The following is a 16,720-nucleotide window of genomic DNA, read 5'->3' on the forward strand; positions in this document are numbered from 1 at the left end:
GACACAGGGGGCGGGGCTTTGTATGCAAAACAGCTCCTGTCCGAAAGCCTATCAACGGGCGGCGAGAGCAACATGCACGTCGGACGCTCTCGAAGAAACAGGGGGTGGAGCTTTATATGCAAAATATCTGCGGCTTGAGGGCCTATCAAGAGGAGAGCGCGAGACTTGCGTCGCCCGCCCTCGCAGGAATAGAGGGGTGGAGCTTCGCATGCGAAGCACATCCGGCAGCGCCGGCCTATCAGCGGCCGCCGTTCTCTTGACTGCCCCCTCCTCGAGCGCTTCTCTCGCCGGGCCTCGCGAGGTTTCCCCGTTCTCGCCGTCGTCGAAGGCGGGCTGGAGCGGTCGGCTCCGGAGGCAAAGGGGGGGTCGCCGGCGGTCCCTTGTCCCTCACCGGGCCCCGTAGTCCGTTGACCCGCCGGGCGCGCCATGGGCTTCCTCAAGCTCATCGAGATCGAGAACTTCAAATCCTACAAGGGGCGGCAAATCATCGGGCCCTTCCGGCGCTTCACGGCCATCATCGGGCCCAATGGATCCGGTAAGGGCGGCTTGGAGCGCCATCTCCCGTCGCCACTCTCCAGGCGGGCCCGGGAGTCTCCCGGAATCACCTCGTCTTCTCCCGGCGGGAGGGAGAGCCCAGTTCTCCTGGAGACCGTGGCAGGCGGGGCTCTGTGGCCTTGGATTTTCCCGTCCCAAGTAGCCCTTTCCCCCAGGGGAGCTGGTCTCTGTTGTTGGGCTGTGAAATCAGGGCCTTCCCCAGGCCCCACCTGGAGGTTGGCACCCAGGGAACCTCAATGGCAGATTGGGGAATTCGAATCTGGGTCTTCGGGATCTTCGTTGGACACTTATATTTACTTATTTATTTAGTTAATCTACTGCCCTTCCCAAAGGCTCAGGGCTGTTTACATGATGCAGGGATGCTACAGATAGCTCAGTTTATAGCGCGGTTATAACAGCAACAACAATGTAAGGATAACAGTAAACAGCACGTGGAATAGTAGGATACTAGACAACATTAATCGACCCATACTGAAGTCCAGTGGGTTGGGCGAATTTGTAGTGGTTGTCGTAGGAGGGAGGCTTGGGGGCCAGTGGAAAGTGGTGGTTCAGGTTGACTTCAACCAGGTGCCTGGAGGAGGAGCTCCCTTTTGCAGGCCCTGCAGAACTGTTCAAGTTCCACAGTTCCGTCAGGGCTCTGATCTCTTCTGGGAGCTCGTTCCGCCAGGTGTGGTCCAGAATGTAGAAAGCTGTTTCATCACAATGGGATGCTATACCCCCAAGGGCCCTCCCCAAACAACTCTCTCCGCAGACTTCAACCCCAAAATCTCCCCAGATTTCCCTACCTGAAGCTGGGAACTGGAGTCACTGCTCTGCAGTGCCCTCTGATGCCGTGGGGTCGGGGCATGCACAGAGAGGCAAGAGTCCTCGACCTACTTAGTAGGTGACTTCCCCTTGTAGACAGTCTGTCACTATTATGGTACACTTCTCCGTGCTTTGCGTGGAGTCATCTTTGCTTACAGGGCTATTTTTTAAAGATGCTTTTTGAACTTGGTGCAGAGTTAGCCGTTTCGGAAGCCGTGAAGGGAGGGGGATGAAACCCCTTCCTGTTGATCTCCAGCGGTGCTCCAAGGGAAGGGAGTTTATTCATTTATTTTATATTTATATACCACCTCCCCGAAGCACTGAAAACATTATGAAGGATCACAATCACTGAGGAAGTTTGGGAAAAATGGGATATTATTTACCTAGGAACCTGTTTGGGTTGTGATTTATTTCTGTTATGATGATTTGGATGATTTACAAAGTTTTGAATCATTATAAAAAGAAGAAATAAAAAGACCCATTATTGATTTGGAATAGCCTGGACCATTCCTATATATTTTTCTACATTAGGGTAATGCCTGGTCACTCTTAACTGCCAGAGATATTTATTACATCTTTCTGCTAAAGGTGCATTGAACTCATTCTGGTTTGTGCCTTTTATGGGAAGAGGAGAGTTAGAGATTCCTGTTCTGTGTCTGGCAGGCTGTCCCAAAGTGGGGTGCAGCTGCTGCAATTGAGTGCCTATGAGCTGTACCGGAATGGACCTCTTGAACAGAGGGGACCATCGGAAGTGGGACTCTTGACAAACCAGTCCCTCTGGGCAGCTGAGGCTTTTCCCTGAAGCTGCCTCCTGAATCTGGGAGGCTTCATACCTCTGATGTGGAGGTTTCCCCTCAGTTACCATGGCTGGCAGCCATTGAGAGACTGATTCTGCTTTAAACTATCTACTCCCCTGTGGCCTCCATTCCTGCTTTAGGTAGAGAGCAATTAAAGTGTGGCATTCCCCACACTTTAATTACTTTCTGTGTAAAGCAGGGATTCCCAATCAAGGATCTGCAGGAGCTCCCGAGGGGTTCTGGGACTCCTGCCTTAATGGACTTGGCCACAAGCGAGGGAACTGGCTGCATCTATGAGTGAGGTCTCTTGTGGTTCCTGTGCCTGGGACCGGGTGGAGCCTGCATGCTTACTCCCGCCTTAACCTGCCTCCTGCCTCTCCCTCCATCAGTCCTCCTCAAGCCTGCCTGTCTGTGCTGTCACTTCTGGTGAGATGTCCCTTTCTTGAGGCCTGAAAAATGATCTTGGGGGCTCCTCCACAGTCAAAAGGTTGTAAAAGGCTGGTGTAAATACTATTTTGTCTGTCCTGAACCTACTGCCCATCAGCTTCATTGGACGCCCTCCAGTTCTAGTCTTTTGGGGGAGGGAGAAGAAAGCCTCTTTGTTGATCTTTTTCCACCCCAGGCGTAATTTTATAAACCTCTATCAAGTTTCCCCCTTATTGGTCTCTTTTCTCAACTGAAAAGTCCCCGCCTCTTTGGCCTTTCCTCCTAGGGAAGCGGATCCAACCCCCTCCTCCTCTTTGTCACCCTATGCTGCACTTTTCCCAGTGTCCTTTTGGAGATATGGTGGCCATGCAGGATTCCAGCCGAGGCCGCACTGCAGGCCAACATAGGGGCATTACAGTACTGGCCGTTTGAGTCTCAGCCTCTTTCCTGAGAATCCCCAGCATGGAGTTTGCCTTTTTTTTTTTTGGACTGCTAGCAGCACCCTGGAGGGTGGGAAGGGAACTTAACGGAGGTTCTCCCACTGTTCTCTCTGCAGGCAAGTCGAATCTCATGGACGCCATCAGTTTCGTGCTGGGTGAGAAAACCAGCAACCTCAGAGTAAAGACCCTGCGGGACCTGATCCACGGGGCCCCGGTTGGGAAGCCGGCTGCCAACCGGGCTTTTGTCAGCATGGTCTACTCCGAAGACGGTATCGAAGATCGCACCTTTGCACGAGTCATCGTGGGTGAGTCTGGAGGGGAGGGGGCAAGGCAGGAAGCCTGGTAGAGGCACTTGGGCGGGTGGCAGGCTCAGGAAAGCGCCCCAGGCGTGATACACAGCAAAGGTTTGGCTGCTCAGACGGAGGAGGTTTCTTTGTCTCAGGAAAGCCCCACAGACGCCAGCCAGGTTTGTTTTCCCGCAGTCTTTGTCAGCACAGACTGAGTTCCCCTGTCTTGATCCTGCCACATGTATGTCTCAATTCGGCAGGTGGATGCAAAAGAGCATAACGCAAGGCTGTAAGAAGCACCCTGCTGAATCAGGCCAGGGGTTCATCTAGTCCAGCATCCCATCTTATACTGGGGCCCACTAGCTCCTCTGGATGGCCAAAAGCAGGGAAGACAGGCCAAGGCCTCCCCGTGATAGATACCAGAAGAACCCTTCTAGGTCAGACGGGGGTCCATCTTGTCCAGCATTCTGCCTCACATAGAGGAGAACCAGTTCCTCTGGAGGGCCAACAACAGGACAGAGAGGCCGAGGCCTTCCTAAGAACATCACTGGCAGTCTTCAAGCAAAGGTTGGATACACACTTTTCTTGGATGCTTTAGGATGCTTTGGGCTAATCCTGCATTGATCAGGGGGTTGGACTAGATGGCCTGTATGGCCCCTTCCAACTCTATGATTCTATGATTCTATGATTAAGAAGAACCCTGCTGGATCAGACCAATGAAGGTCCCTCTAGGCCAGCATCCTGTCTCATCAAGTGGACAACCACTAACTCTGGAGGGTCAACAACAGGGCATGGAATCCATGGGCTTCCCCTGATAAGGAAATCAAAGAGCCATGCAGGATCAGACTAGTGGTCCCTCTAGGCCAGCCTCCCGTCTCACCCAGGGGCCAGCCAGAGGAATCTGCAGGGCCAGCCACAGGGCAGGGAGGCCGAGGCCTTCCCCTGAGAAGACCCTCAGAAGAGCCCTGCTGGGTCAGACCAGGGGGGGTCCCTCCAGTCCAGCCTCCCGTCTCACCCAGGGGCCAGCCAGTCCCTCTGCAGGGCCAGCCACAGGGCAGAGAGGCCGAGGCCTTCCCCTGAGAAGACCCTCAGAAGAGCCCTGCTGGGTCAGGCCACGGAGGGTCCCTCCAGTCCAGCCTCCCGTCTCACCCAGGGGCCAGCCAGTTCCTCTGCAGGGCCAGCCACAGGGCAGAGAGGCCGAGGCCTTCCCCTGAGAAGACCCTCAGAAGAGCCCTGCTGGGCCGGCCAGGGAGGGTCCCTCCAGTCCAGCCTCCCGTCTCACCCAGGGGCCAGCCAGTCCCTCTGCAGGGCCAGCCACAGGGCAGAGAGGCCGAGGCCTTCCCCTGAGAAGACCCTCAGAAGAGCCCTGCTGGGCCGGCCAGGGAGGGTCCCTCCAGTCCAGCCTCCCGTCTCACCCAGGGGCCAGCCAGTTCCTCTGCACGGCCAGCCACAGGGCAGAGAGGCCGAGGCCTTCCCCTGAGAAGACCCTCAGAAGAGCCCTGCTGGGTCAGAACAGGGAAGATCCCCCTTGTCCAGCCTCCCGTCTCACCCAGGGGCCAGCCAGTTCCTCTGCAGGGCCAGCCACAGGGCAGAGAGGCCGAGGCCTTCCCCTGAGAAGACCCTCAGAAGAGCCCTGCTGGGTCAGGCCAGGGAGGGTCCCTCCAGTCCAGCCTCCCGTCTCACCCAGGGGCCAGCCAGTCCCTCTGCAGGGCCAGCCAGAGGGCAGAGAGGCTGAGGCCTTCCCCTGAGAAGACCCTCAGAAGAGCCCTGCTGGGTCAGGCCAGGGAGGGTCCCTCCAGTCCAGCCTCCCGTCTCACCCAGGGGCCAGCCAGTTCCTCTGCAGGGCCAGCCACAGGGCAGAGAGGCCGAGGCCTTCCCCTGAGAAGACCCTCAGAAGAGCCCTGCTGGGTCAGGCCAGGGAGGGTCCCTCCAGTCCAGCCTCCCGTCTCACCCAGGGGCCAGCCAGTCCCTCTGCAGGGCCAGCCAGAGGGCAGAGAGGCTGAGGCCTTCCCCTGAGAAGACCCTCAGAAGAGCCCTGCTGGGTCAGGCCAGGGAGGGTCCCTCCAGTCCAGCCTCCCGTCTCCCCCCTGGGGCCAGCCAGTCCCTCTGCAGGGCCAGCCACAGGGCAGAGAGGCCGAGGCCTTCCCCTGAGAAGACCCTCAGAAGAGCCCTGCTGGGTCAGGCCAGGGAGGGTCCCTCCAGTCCAGCCTCCCGTCTCACCCAGGGGCCAGCCGGTTCCTCTGCAGGGCCAGCCACAGGGCAGAGAGGCCGAGGCCTTCCCCTGAGAAGACCCTCAGAAGAGCCCTGCTGGGCCAGATCATGGAAGGTCCATCTAGTCCAGCCTCCCATTTCACACAGAGGCCAACCAGTTCCTCTGGGATGCCAACAGCAGGGCATGTTGCTTCCTGGCTTGGGATTCAGAGTTTGCCTTCAGAGAGACCGAGAGACCCACCCTCCGTGAAGAACGTTTTACTGCAGGGGTAGTCAACCTATGGTCCTCCAGATGTTCATGGACTACAATTCCCATGAGCCCCTGCCAGCGTTTCCTGGCAGGGGCTCATGGGAATTGTAGTCCTTGAACATCTGGAGGACCACAGGTTGACTACCCCTGTTTTACTGTGTTTCTTGCAGTAGCAGTACGTTGTTTGCAAATAATTGCCATTGACTGCTATCCTGCCAAAGATATGGGGGAAGGCCTGGAGTCCTTCTAGGTCTCACTGGGTTTGAGGCTTGGCGGTGGGGGAACTTAGCACACTCGACGTGTCTTCCAGGCAGCTCTTCAGAATACAAAATAAACAACAAGGTGGTGCAGCTGAGTGAATATAGCGAGGAGCTGGAGAAGCTAGGTATCCTGATCAAAGCACGGAATTTCCTGGTCTTCCAGGTAAGGCCGCCTTTATCCTGACTTTTTTGATCCTGTGGACGCCTGTTGCAATTCTCACACTGAACATTGGGCGCAACTACAAAATGCGGGAGTGCGGGCATGCACAATAATTACAGGATTGGGATTTTGGGGTGCTGGGAGCAGGATCTTTGTGAGCAAAGACGAGTTTCTCCAGGAATTCCGTGAAGGTTGTGTCTCGTGACTCTTTGGCAGCGTGGCACAAGCTCGGGAATGCAGGTTTGACAGTGGCTCCCTTGCAGCTGCCTGGGCAGGCCACCGATTCTCTGTACGTCTGGCAGCCCCTGTCCCGTGGAACAGTCCCCCGTGATTCCGGAGAAGGGGACGACAGGAGACTTTGTGGACCGCTCTGACCCCCTTGCTTCCCCTCCCCAGGGTGCGGTGGAGTCGATTGCGATGAAGAACCCCAAGGAGCGCACGGCCCTCTTTGAGGAGATCAGCCGCTCGGGAGAGCTGGCGCAGGAGTACGACAAGCGCAAGAAGGAGATGGTCAAGGCGGAGGAGGACACCCAGTTCAACTACCACCGCAAGAAGAACATTGCAGCCGAGCGCAAGGAGGCCAAGCAGGAAAAGGAAGAGGTGAGAGGAAGGGGAGGTGCAGGGGGGCCCAGATTTGGGGCAAGCAGTTGGGGGGAGGGGGTTTGAGAGTCTTGGATTCTTAGGGTCGCAATGAAATATTGAGCAACCGGGGAGGGACACGATAAAATCAGGTTGTCATTGGGTAGCAGCAAAGGTCTCTGTAACCCAGAATTCTGTTTCCATCCCATTGCTGTAGAAAACCAATGTGTTTAAGGCCAATTTTTGTGTGTGTGTGGGAGCGAGAGGGCGAACCTTAATTAATTCCAGCTGCTGATCTTCAGTACGGCTCCCTATCTGGACACGGGGTCACCTTTATCTAGCCGGGCTAAATGCAGTCGGCTCATTGCTGTTTATTTGCAAGTATTCAATTTTTTTTCTCCTGATATTTTCAATATTCTCTTAAGCAAGGACAAAAAACTTTTTAAACAATTATCTCAGTGGAAGGAGGCCGCTGCTTCCTGCGAGTGTGAATTCCATAAGTTAAGGATTGTTTTGGGGGAGCAACACTGGCTTATCGAACATTTTTCTCATTGATAGTTTCAGAAGGTTGTTGTGTTAGTTTCCAGTAGGAGAGTAAGATTCGAATGCAGTAGCACCCGAGGGAACAAGAAGATTTCTAGGGTTTTGAGAACCAAAGCTCCCTTTGTCAGATATCAGGGCAGCATTGACATTTGAAAGCTTATCCCCTGAAAATCCAATAGGTCTCCAGGGTGCTCTTGAATCTTATAACAATAGCAGTCCTTATCCATTTGTTCCTCTTAATATTTGTGAAAACCCCTGGGGGTGGAGAGTGTCCTGGCTGTCCGAGATGAAATAGGGCCAATCAGGGTGCGGCCAGCAAAAGCTGGCCGCACCCTGATTGGCCCTCCCTTTCCAGCTCCCACCCTCCTTCCCTGGATGCTAGCCACTTTGCTCTCAGACACCTGGGGGAGACACACAGAGACACAGAGAGCCCTGCCAAACCACAAACAAACACTGATTACCTGCTATGGCTCCTGCTGCAAGGGAGAGGGACCGAGACAAACTGCAAACTAGCCCCAGACTGCAAAGAACCCTTGCTTCCCTGCTACCAAGGAGCTCTGATTACCTGCTATGGCTCCTACTGTGAGAGAAAGTGATCTGCACCTGCCGGTGTCCCCTGAGTCATGGCGCCCCTTGCATTCCTTGTTGCAATGGGCTTTCTTGATAGTAATATTTATATTACTATAATTATATACAATAATAATAATAATAACGACTTGAATCTTGCTCTTCTCTTTGAGTCTATCAATGGGTTATAGAATTGGGAAACAAAACAACAGAGTCCTGCTGGATTAGACCACCAGTCCCTCTTGTCTAGCATCCTGTCTCACACAGGATGTGTGAGGCCACACAGGCCAACCAGTGCCTCTGGATGGCCAACAACAGGGCAGAGAGGATGAGACCTTCCCCTGATAAGAACACCGGAGCCCTGCTGGATCAGACCAGTAGTCCATCTAACAACAGGACATAAAGGCAGAGACCTACCACTAATATCAAGAATATCAAAAGACCCTGCTGGATCAGGCCAGCAATCCATCCAGTCCAGCCTCCCGTCTCACACAGGGGCCAGCCAGTTCCTCTGCAGAGTCAACGACAGGGCAGAGAGGCCAAGGCCTTCCTAAGAACTTCAGAAGAGTCCTGCTGGATCAGACCAAGGAGGGTTCATCTAGTCCATCATCCTGTCTCACACACGGGCTAACCCTTTCCTCTGGAGAGCCAACAACTGGGCACAGAAGCCCTGATGTTGCCTCCTGGGTCTGGGTCCAGAAGTTTAATCCATAGCCCTTAGTCATCATGTGTAGTAGCCACTGATGGACCACATCCCCTTGTTGTCAGGAGCAAATTTGCTCCAAGGTTCAGGGCCAGCTTCAGTGTTTCGAGGTTCTTCTGGGCTCTGCTGGCCACAGCTGTCACCTGACGCTCTCCATTCCTTGCGGGGCAGGCGGACCGGTACCAGCGCCTGAAGGATGAGGTGGTCCGGGCCCAGGTCCAGCTGCAGCTCTTCAAGCTGTACCACAACGAGGCGGAGATCGAGAAGCTCAACAAGGAGCTGGGCTCCAAGAACAAGGAGATCGACAAGGACAAGAAGCGGATGGACAAGGTGGAGGACGAGCTGAAGGACAGGAAGAAGGAGCTGGGCAAAGTGATGAGGGAGCAGCAGCAGATCGAGAAGGAGATCAAGTGAGTCGGGGGGGGGGCACGTTGGGAAGGGCGGCATTCTGTGGTCACCATAACCTCCCCAAACTGTCCCCATGTAGTCCTGACCTGGATAGCCCATAATACCCCGTTCTCAGAAGCTAAGCAGGGTTGGCTCTGGTCAATATCTGGATGAGAGGCCACCAAGTCCAGGGTCTCTGTGCAGAGGCAGAGAATGCAAGCCTCCTTTGTTCATCTCTTGCCTTGACCAGGATGGGCCAGGTTGGTCTGATCTTGTTGGATCTCAGAAGCTAAGGAGGGTCGAGCCTGTTTCCTCTTTGGCTGGGAGACCCCCAAGGAAGTCCAAGGTTGCTGCTCAGAGGCAGGCAGTGGGAAAGCACCGCTGTCTGTCTCCCAGTTGTCGAATGGCTGTTTTATTGCAGTCTTGCATGTGTTGCGTGCAAAATAAATAAAGCCTTTAAAAACGTTTTAACCATTGAAAAACAAAACAATCAATGTTCAAGAAGGACGTCGATAAAATTGAAAGGGTACAGAGGAGAGCGACAAAGATGATCTGGGGCCAAGGGACCAAGCCCTATGAAGATAGGTTGAGGGACTTGGGAATGTTCAGCCTGGAGAAAAGGAGGTTGAGAGGGGACATGATAGCCCTCTTTAAGTATTTGAAAGGTTGTCACTTGGAGGAGGGCAGGATGCTGTTTCTGCTGGCTGCAGAGGAGAGGACACGCAGTAATGGGTTTAAACTTCAAGTACAACCATATAGGCTAGATATCAGGAAAAGATTTTCACAGTCAGAGTAGTTCAGCAGTGGAATAGGCTGCCTAAGGAGGTGTTGAGCTCCCCCTCACTGGAAGTCTTCAAGCAAAGGTTGGATACGCACTTTTCTTGGATGCTTTAGGATGCTTAGGGCTGATCCTGCGTTGAGCAGGGGGTTGGACTAGATGGCCTGTGTGGCCCCTTCCAACTCTAGGATTCTATGATTCTATGATTTTGGCAGGGAGAAGGATTCGGAGCTGAACCAGAAGCGCCCGCAGTACATCAAGGCCAAGGAGAACACGTCTCACAAGATCAAGAAACTGGAAGCTGCCAAGAAGTCCCTGCAGAACGCCCAGAAGCAGTACAAGAAGCGCAAGGGGGACATGGACGAGCTGGAGAAGGAGATGCTGTCGGTGGAGAAGGCACGGCAGGAGTTTGAGGAGCGCATGGAAGAGGAGAGCCAGAGCCAGGGCCGGGACCTCACCTTGGAGGAGAACCAGGTACGGCACTCCCTTACCTGAGATCTGGTCTGGCACTAGCAAAAGCAGGGATCCATGAGAGCTTTCAAGAGGCTTCCTGGCCTTTCCCCGATACCAGCCTTTCTCCACTTTTTTGCTGTCGAGAACCCCCCGAAACATTCTCCAGGCTTGGAGAAACCCCAGAAGTGGCACAATCGTGCAGAATAAGCTTGGGCCCCTCCCCCTCCCCCTCCAGGCCCATCATCGGCCTTGTGGGGGGGCAGGTTGACATGAACATTTATGATCATATCACCAATTAAACACATTAAAATGTATTTAATATTAAACAACTCCCACCCACCCTTCCAGGGCTGTCAAGAAATTTCCAGGCTTCACGAAACCCTGCTTGAGAAAGACTACCCTCTCTCCTGCCTTAGTGGACTAGGCCACAAGCTATTCCCGGCATTGCCGTGAAAGCAGGAAACCCGCCGCGTCCATTGACCATGGGGTGGTGTTCTTGCAAGGTTCCCACCAGTGGGAAAGGGGGTGGAGCCTGCCTCCTTCCTCCCCCCTCCTCAAGCATGGCAAGGGGGCGTGGCCAGCTGGCATCACATCTGGCCTGGTCGCACGGCTCCCCGAACCCTGAAAAATATTCAGAGGCTCCTCCACAGAGAAAAAGTTGAAAAAGGCTGAGCTAGAGTTTGTGCAGCAGCAGTGGCTTCTCCCGCGACCCAGGGTAGAAAGGATACATGACGAAGTGGGAGTGAGGCGGCTGACCAGCCGAAGCCAGGGATCCCCAACGCGGTGCCCACCGAGCATTCTTAGAAAGGGGGCAGGCCCAAGTGAGTCTTCTTGTCCAGAAGGTCTTTTGATTGGCTGCGGGGGATTTGATTGACTGCGCAGGTCTTTTAAAAGTTCTTTTAAAAGCACCTCACTCCCTGCCATTTTGTGGCTGGCTCCACCTCTGGTGGCAGCCATTTTGGTTTTGAGTCCACCTCCAAATGTTGGTTTTGCGCCCATAACCCTATGTCAACATCCAAGAGGCGCCTGCAGGTCTAGAAAGGGGTTGGGGACCCAATGGTCTAGGCAAATCCTAGCCCGCAGTTTTTAGTTTATTCACCTAAAGGTCCCAGGGCAAGTCATGACAAACAGAATAATAGCATAACAACAAAAAAAATACATTTAAAACATAACCCCCGCCCGCTCCCTCCCAACCTTACACCCTGGCAGGACAGCACCCAGAGGAGACTAAACATCAAACGCCTGGATGAAGAGGTGTGTTTTCACCAGGCGCCGAAAGCCATACAATGTAGGCCCCTGGGGAATCCCCAGAGGGAGGCTGTTCCAAAGTCTGGGGGCCACCACAGAGAAGGCCGTGCTGCGTATCACCGCTCCCCGCGCCTCTGAGAGAGGCGGGACTACGAGAAGGCGCTGCCCCTTGATAGATCAGTGTTCGGACAGGTCTGTATGGCAGAAGGCGCTCCTTCAGGTACCCGGGGCCCAATCCCTTCAGGGCTTCATAGATCAACGTCAACACCTTAAATTGGGCTTGGTAGCGACCATGGAGCTCGCGCCAACCTTTCAAGACCAGCGCAACGTTTTTGATTCGTTGCCTGCCAGAGAGATAGGCATGACATCACTTCCTGGTTCCTGCTGGGCGGGACGTGTCCTTGACAGCCCCTGCCCTACGCCAGGGCTCACCCCGTGGTGAGGGGAACGCCACAAGCCCATGTTTCCCCGCTCTCCCCAACCAGGTGAAGAAATACCACCGGCTGAAGGAGGAGGCCAGCAAGCGAGCAGCCACCCTGGCGCAGGAGTTGGAGAAGTTCAATCGTGACCAGAAGGCGGATCAGGACCGGCTGGACCTGGAGGAGAGGAAGAAAGTGGAAACTGAGGTAGGCCCTTCCTTTGCTGTCTTTGTTGATTTGTGGTAGGCCCAGAGCCAGCCTGGTGTCGTGGTTAGGAGTGGCTGCCTCTGATTTGGAGAACCGGGTTTGATTCCCTGCTCGTCCTCCATGTGCAGCCAGCTGGGTGACTTTAGGCTAGTCACCGTTCTCATAGAGCTGTTCTCACAGGGCAGTTCTCCCAGAGCTCTCTCAGCCCCACCTATCTCGCAGGTTGTGTGTTGCGAGGTGAGGAGAGGAAAAGGGTTTGTCATTAGTTTTGGGACTATTAGTAGTGAAAAGCGGGGTTTGATAAAACCTCTCTTCTTTTAGCAGCTTCCCCCCCACCACCAAATGGATTATCCACCACCACAGATTCGCCTGCTTTTCCCACATGGAAGACTGTGGGAACTTCTATTGGGTGCGCTTCTTGGATGTTCTGCATCCACAAAACCCAAATTCTGCCATCCCCGTATTTAGGCAGTTTGAAAGAGAGCTGGCGTTGCATGTAGTGATTGCATCTGGGCATGCCCGGGTTCAAATTCCCATTGTGTCCCGATCCTCACTGGATCACCTTCAGCCAGTCGGCTGTTCTCATCCGCCCCTCCCTCGCAGGGGTGTTGTTGGGATAAAACGGGAGGGAGCCGCTTCTTCAAGGACAGGCAGGATCGTCTGATTGAGCAACAGAGAGACATGCTCCCTTTGTCTCTTTCTGGGAGCTAACCAGGGTGCTGAATCCCTGCTCCCAAATGCTGGGAATTTTATTCACCCGCGTTGATTACCGAGCACTTATCTCAGGAGCGAGAAACCAGTTCTGGGTCAGCTGAGTTCCTACTCCTGTGGCCACGTCAACAAGTTTTGGGAACTTTCCGAAGGATGGCTCAAAGGCCCTTCATATGCCTTGGTGTCAAGGAGCTGTCTCCTGCCCTTTCCAATTGGTACTCCCCTCTTCAGGGAGGAGGAAAGGGTGGTCTTCCACCAGCCTGTTTGTCTGACATGCCTCCTGTGGTGGAATGGGCTTGCAGGCCTTAGAATCAGAGTCGGAAGGGACCTCCTGAGTCATCTAGTCCAACCCCCTGCACTATGTAGGACACTCACAGCCCTCACCTGCCAATCCCTTGAACCTTCACAGAATCAGCCACTCTGTCAGATGGCTGTCCAGCCTTGTTCCACCTGACATCTGTAAGGAATTGCCTCCTGGGAGGGTCAGTTAAACCTCCTGGAATCTTATCACCTCTCGTTTCCCCAGGTCAAACTCTGTCAGAGAGGCTTTTCCTGGGAGGGGGCAGGGGATATACCTGGCTTCATCTTAGCACATGTGAAAGGGACTTAGAATCATAGAATAACAGAGGTTTAAGGGACCTCCTTAGCGATGAGGATGATCTGGGGCCAAGGGACCAAGGCCTATGAAGACAGGTTGAGGGACTTGGGAATGTTCAGCCTGGAGAAAAGGAGGTTGAGAGGGGACATGATAGCCCTCTTTAAGTATTTGAAAGGTTGTCACTTGGAGGAGGGCAGGAGGCTGTTTCTGCTGGCTGCAGAGGAAAGGACACGCAGTAATGGGTTTAAACTTCAAGTACAACGATGTAGGCTAGATATCAGGAGAAAAAATTTCACAGTCAGAGTAGTTCAGCAGTGGAATAGGCTGCCTAAGGAGGTGGTGAGCTCCCCCTCACTGGCAGTCTTCAAGCAAAGGTTGGATACACACTTTTCTTGGATGCTTTAGGATGCTTAGGGCTGATCCTGCGTTGAGCAGGGGGTTGGACTAGATGGCCTGTGTGGCCCCTTCCAACTCTATGATTCTATGTTTTCTCCTAGGTCTGTCCTTTGTTATTCTCAGTTCCCCCTGAAAAATGGATGTGCACAATTATATTTTTAACTGCGGGGTCGTGAATTCACTTCTGATGAAGAGCCTTTTGATCGAAACGTGTCATTCATATTACCGGTGCCCACTTTTCCATGTGGGTGTGATCCATATGGGAATGAAATATTCCCTTTTTGTGCGTTTTCACATTTTTGTATTACACTGAATGCTCTGAAAGAAATTGCTCACACATTTATATACCTTTTTAGTCCCTCGTCCTTGGAATCAATGTGGAATCAAACCTGGCTCTCGGGATTAGAGGCTGTTTTCATCCCCACAACATTACACTGGCTCTATGCAACCTGCCTGGCCTCAAAAAATGTACCTTATGTTCTTATAATAATTTTCTTAGCCAGAAAGCCAGTTGCAGCCAGGAATGCATTGGGCGCTAGAAGTGGGCCCCAGCCAACCTTCAGGCCGCACACACGGCAGTGGGGGCCATTCATCCCCCAGGTTGCGGGGCTCAAGGGCATCTGGGATAGCCTCCCCCGTGCCCAGCAGGAGCCTTCACGGTGGCTGGGATGGCCGGACATCCCTGGCCGGACAGGGCGGCCATGTCGGGGTGCAGGTTCAGCTGGGCTGAGCAGCGACCGGGCCAGCACGCTGCATGTCCACCTCCCCTTGGCGGACTGCAGGTGTGGGTGGGGTGAGCAGTGGCTTGGGCCAGCATGGTGCAGGTCCACTCCCCGTGGTGGCCAGGCTGTGTCTGCTGGTGAGGCTGCTGGAATGTTGCACAGCTTCCTTGTGGGGGCGGGCACTATAGGGGCTGGCCCAATCGGGGAGCTGGCCGCCTCTTGATTGGCCCGCGAAGTGTGTCCTGCCGGAAAAGGAGTCTGGACACGCTCTGCCCACCATGTCTTTGCACAAATATATTTAAGAGCCACTAAGTGTTGGATGTTGGTGTCAGAACTGTTTTGACCACTGAAGACCCTCAGGTTGGAATGCGTTGAGACCTTTGGTTAATAGAGATGTGTAACCATTATTGTGATTCTCTGGCGTTGGACGCACAACTTAATTGTATCTCTTTAGATTCGTATTGGGGTTTTTAATCATGAAATTCTGTGCCTGGTGTAATAAGTAGTAATTCCCTTTGATTTTTCAGTAGCTCACCTTTTGGGTTCCCGGTGCTCCCGAAAGGGAACCAGAGTTTCGCGATTGCTGATGATTGAATCGGCTGTTTGTTCTGTTCTGCAGGCCAAGATAAAGCAGAAACTGCGGGAGATCGAGGAAAACCAGAAGCGGATTGAGAAGCTGGAGGAGTACATTGCCACGAGCAAGTAAGGGCCAAGAGGGGGAATGCACAGTCCTAATCATCCTGCAGTTTGGGGCTGAGTCAGTCGCCGTGAGCCACAGGGGGAAGAAAAGCTGTGGAAGTAGGGTCCAAGTTGGGGTGTCCTGGTAGCGACCCTAATCTTCAGGTTTTCTAGATCTAGGGCCTACCTTTAACCCCACTGAGCTTGTGAGCACATGGCAGAAACTCAGGTGATATAATTAAAACATGTCATGGGAAGGGGAGGGGGCTACGTCAGCCTTTCTCAACCAGAGTTTCATGAATCCTTGGGTTTGTATACACCACACACACACACACACACACACAATGTAATAAACAAATTTAAAATGTGTTAAACCTTTATGAGGTGATATGACCATATATGATCACGTGGACCCACCCTCCCTCCTAAAATGACCAGTGATGGGCCTGGGAAGGGGAGGGTCTCCAGGTGGGTGTGTCCACAGCTCTGCTCCCCAACCATATTCTGCACAATCGTGCCACTTCTGGGGTTTCTCGAAGCCAGAAGAATGTTTTAGGGATTTCTCAATGGTGAAAAAAGTTGAGAAAGGTTGGGCTAGAGCAGGGGTAGTCAAACTGCGGCCCTCCAGATGTCCATGGACTACAATTCCCATAATCCCCTGCCAGCGAACGCTGGCAGGGGCTCATGGGAATTGTAGTCCATGGACATCTGGAGGGCCGCAGTTTGACTACCCCTGGGCTAGAGCCTCTGAAACCTTAAAGGAACCGTTGAATGTGACCTTCGGTGCATGTAACGCGGTGCTTTAGCAGAGAGTTCTTGAGTGCCCCCCCCCCCCTTCTCTCCAGGCAGTCCTTGGAAGAGCAGAAGAAGTTGGAGGGGGAGCTGACGGAGGAGGTGGAGCTGGCCAAGCGCCGGATCGATGAGATCAACAAGGAGCTGAACCAGGTGATGGAGCAGCTGGGCGACGCCCGCATCGACCGGCAGGAGAACAGCCGGCAGCAGCGCAAGGCGGAGATCATGGAGAGCATCAAGCGCCTCTACCCTGGCTCGGTGGTATGTGATGGTTTAGTCAGCATGATGCTGCCTCGGTCGTGCCATAACTGTGTCCCTGGGAGCAGAGCATTGTGACGAGCAGAGCTGCAGGAGGCAATAGAGATGTGAACCCAGAAAGCTGCTTTATGGTCAGTCTTGTCTGCTCAGACTAGCAGCTCCTCCAGGGTCTAAGGCGAAGGTCCTTCCCCTCCCCTCCTGTTGGTCCTTTTAACTGGAGATGCCGGGGATTGAACCTGGGACCTTCTGCCTGCCAAGCAGAGGCTCTGCCACTGAGCCAGGGTCTCAGGCCAAGGTCTTTGCCATCTCCTCCTGCCTGGTCCTTTCGACTGGAGATGCCGGGGATTGAACCTTAGACCGTCAGAAACAGGTGCCGTCTTCTGAGAAAGACATAAGAAAAGTCCTTCTGGATCAGACAAATAGGCCCACTACTTTACCAATAGGCCAGTCCCTCTGCAGGGCCAGTAACAGGCCAAAGAGGCTGAAGCCTT

The 16,720-nt window shown here is 53.8% G+C and overlaps 1 protein-coding gene across 2 annotated transcripts in view; it reads left to right on the forward strand.

Annotated features, from left to right (window-relative positions):
- The first annotated feature begins 286 nt into the window (after positions 1-286).
- SMC1A (structural maintenance of chromosomes 1A) overlaps positions 287-16,720 on the forward strand; it is a 31,273-nt gene continuing 14,839 nt past the window's right edge. The window contains exons 1-10 of one of the 2 annotated variants that reach the window (XM_077329737.1): positions 287-535; positions 3,139-3,327; positions 6,081-6,193; positions 6,587-6,790; positions 8,754-8,992; positions 9,963-10,221; positions 11,410-11,454; positions 11,934-12,074; positions 15,121-15,203; positions 16,025-16,232. In XM_077329737.1, the coding sequence (XP_077185852.1) occupies positions 427-535; positions 3,139-3,327; positions 6,081-6,193; positions 6,587-6,790; positions 8,754-8,992; positions 9,963-10,221; positions 11,410-11,454; positions 11,934-12,074; positions 15,121-15,203; positions 16,025-16,232 (1,590 nt within the window). In that variant the 5' untranslated portion in view covers positions 287-426. The remainder of the gene's footprint in view (positions 536-3,138; positions 3,328-6,080; positions 6,194-6,586; positions 6,791-8,753; positions 8,993-9,962; positions 10,222-11,409; positions 11,455-11,933; positions 12,075-15,120; positions 15,204-16,024; positions 16,233-16,720) is intronic. The other variant, XM_077329738.1, reaches the window with a different exon arrangement.

This window comes from Paroedura picta, chromosome 3, assembly GCF_049243985.1.
Source record: "Paroedura picta isolate Pp20150507F chromosome 3, Ppicta_v3.0, whole genome shotgun sequence".
NCBI classification, from domain to species: domain Eukaryota; kingdom Metazoa; phylum Chordata; class Lepidosauria; order Squamata; family Gekkonidae; genus Paroedura; species Paroedura picta.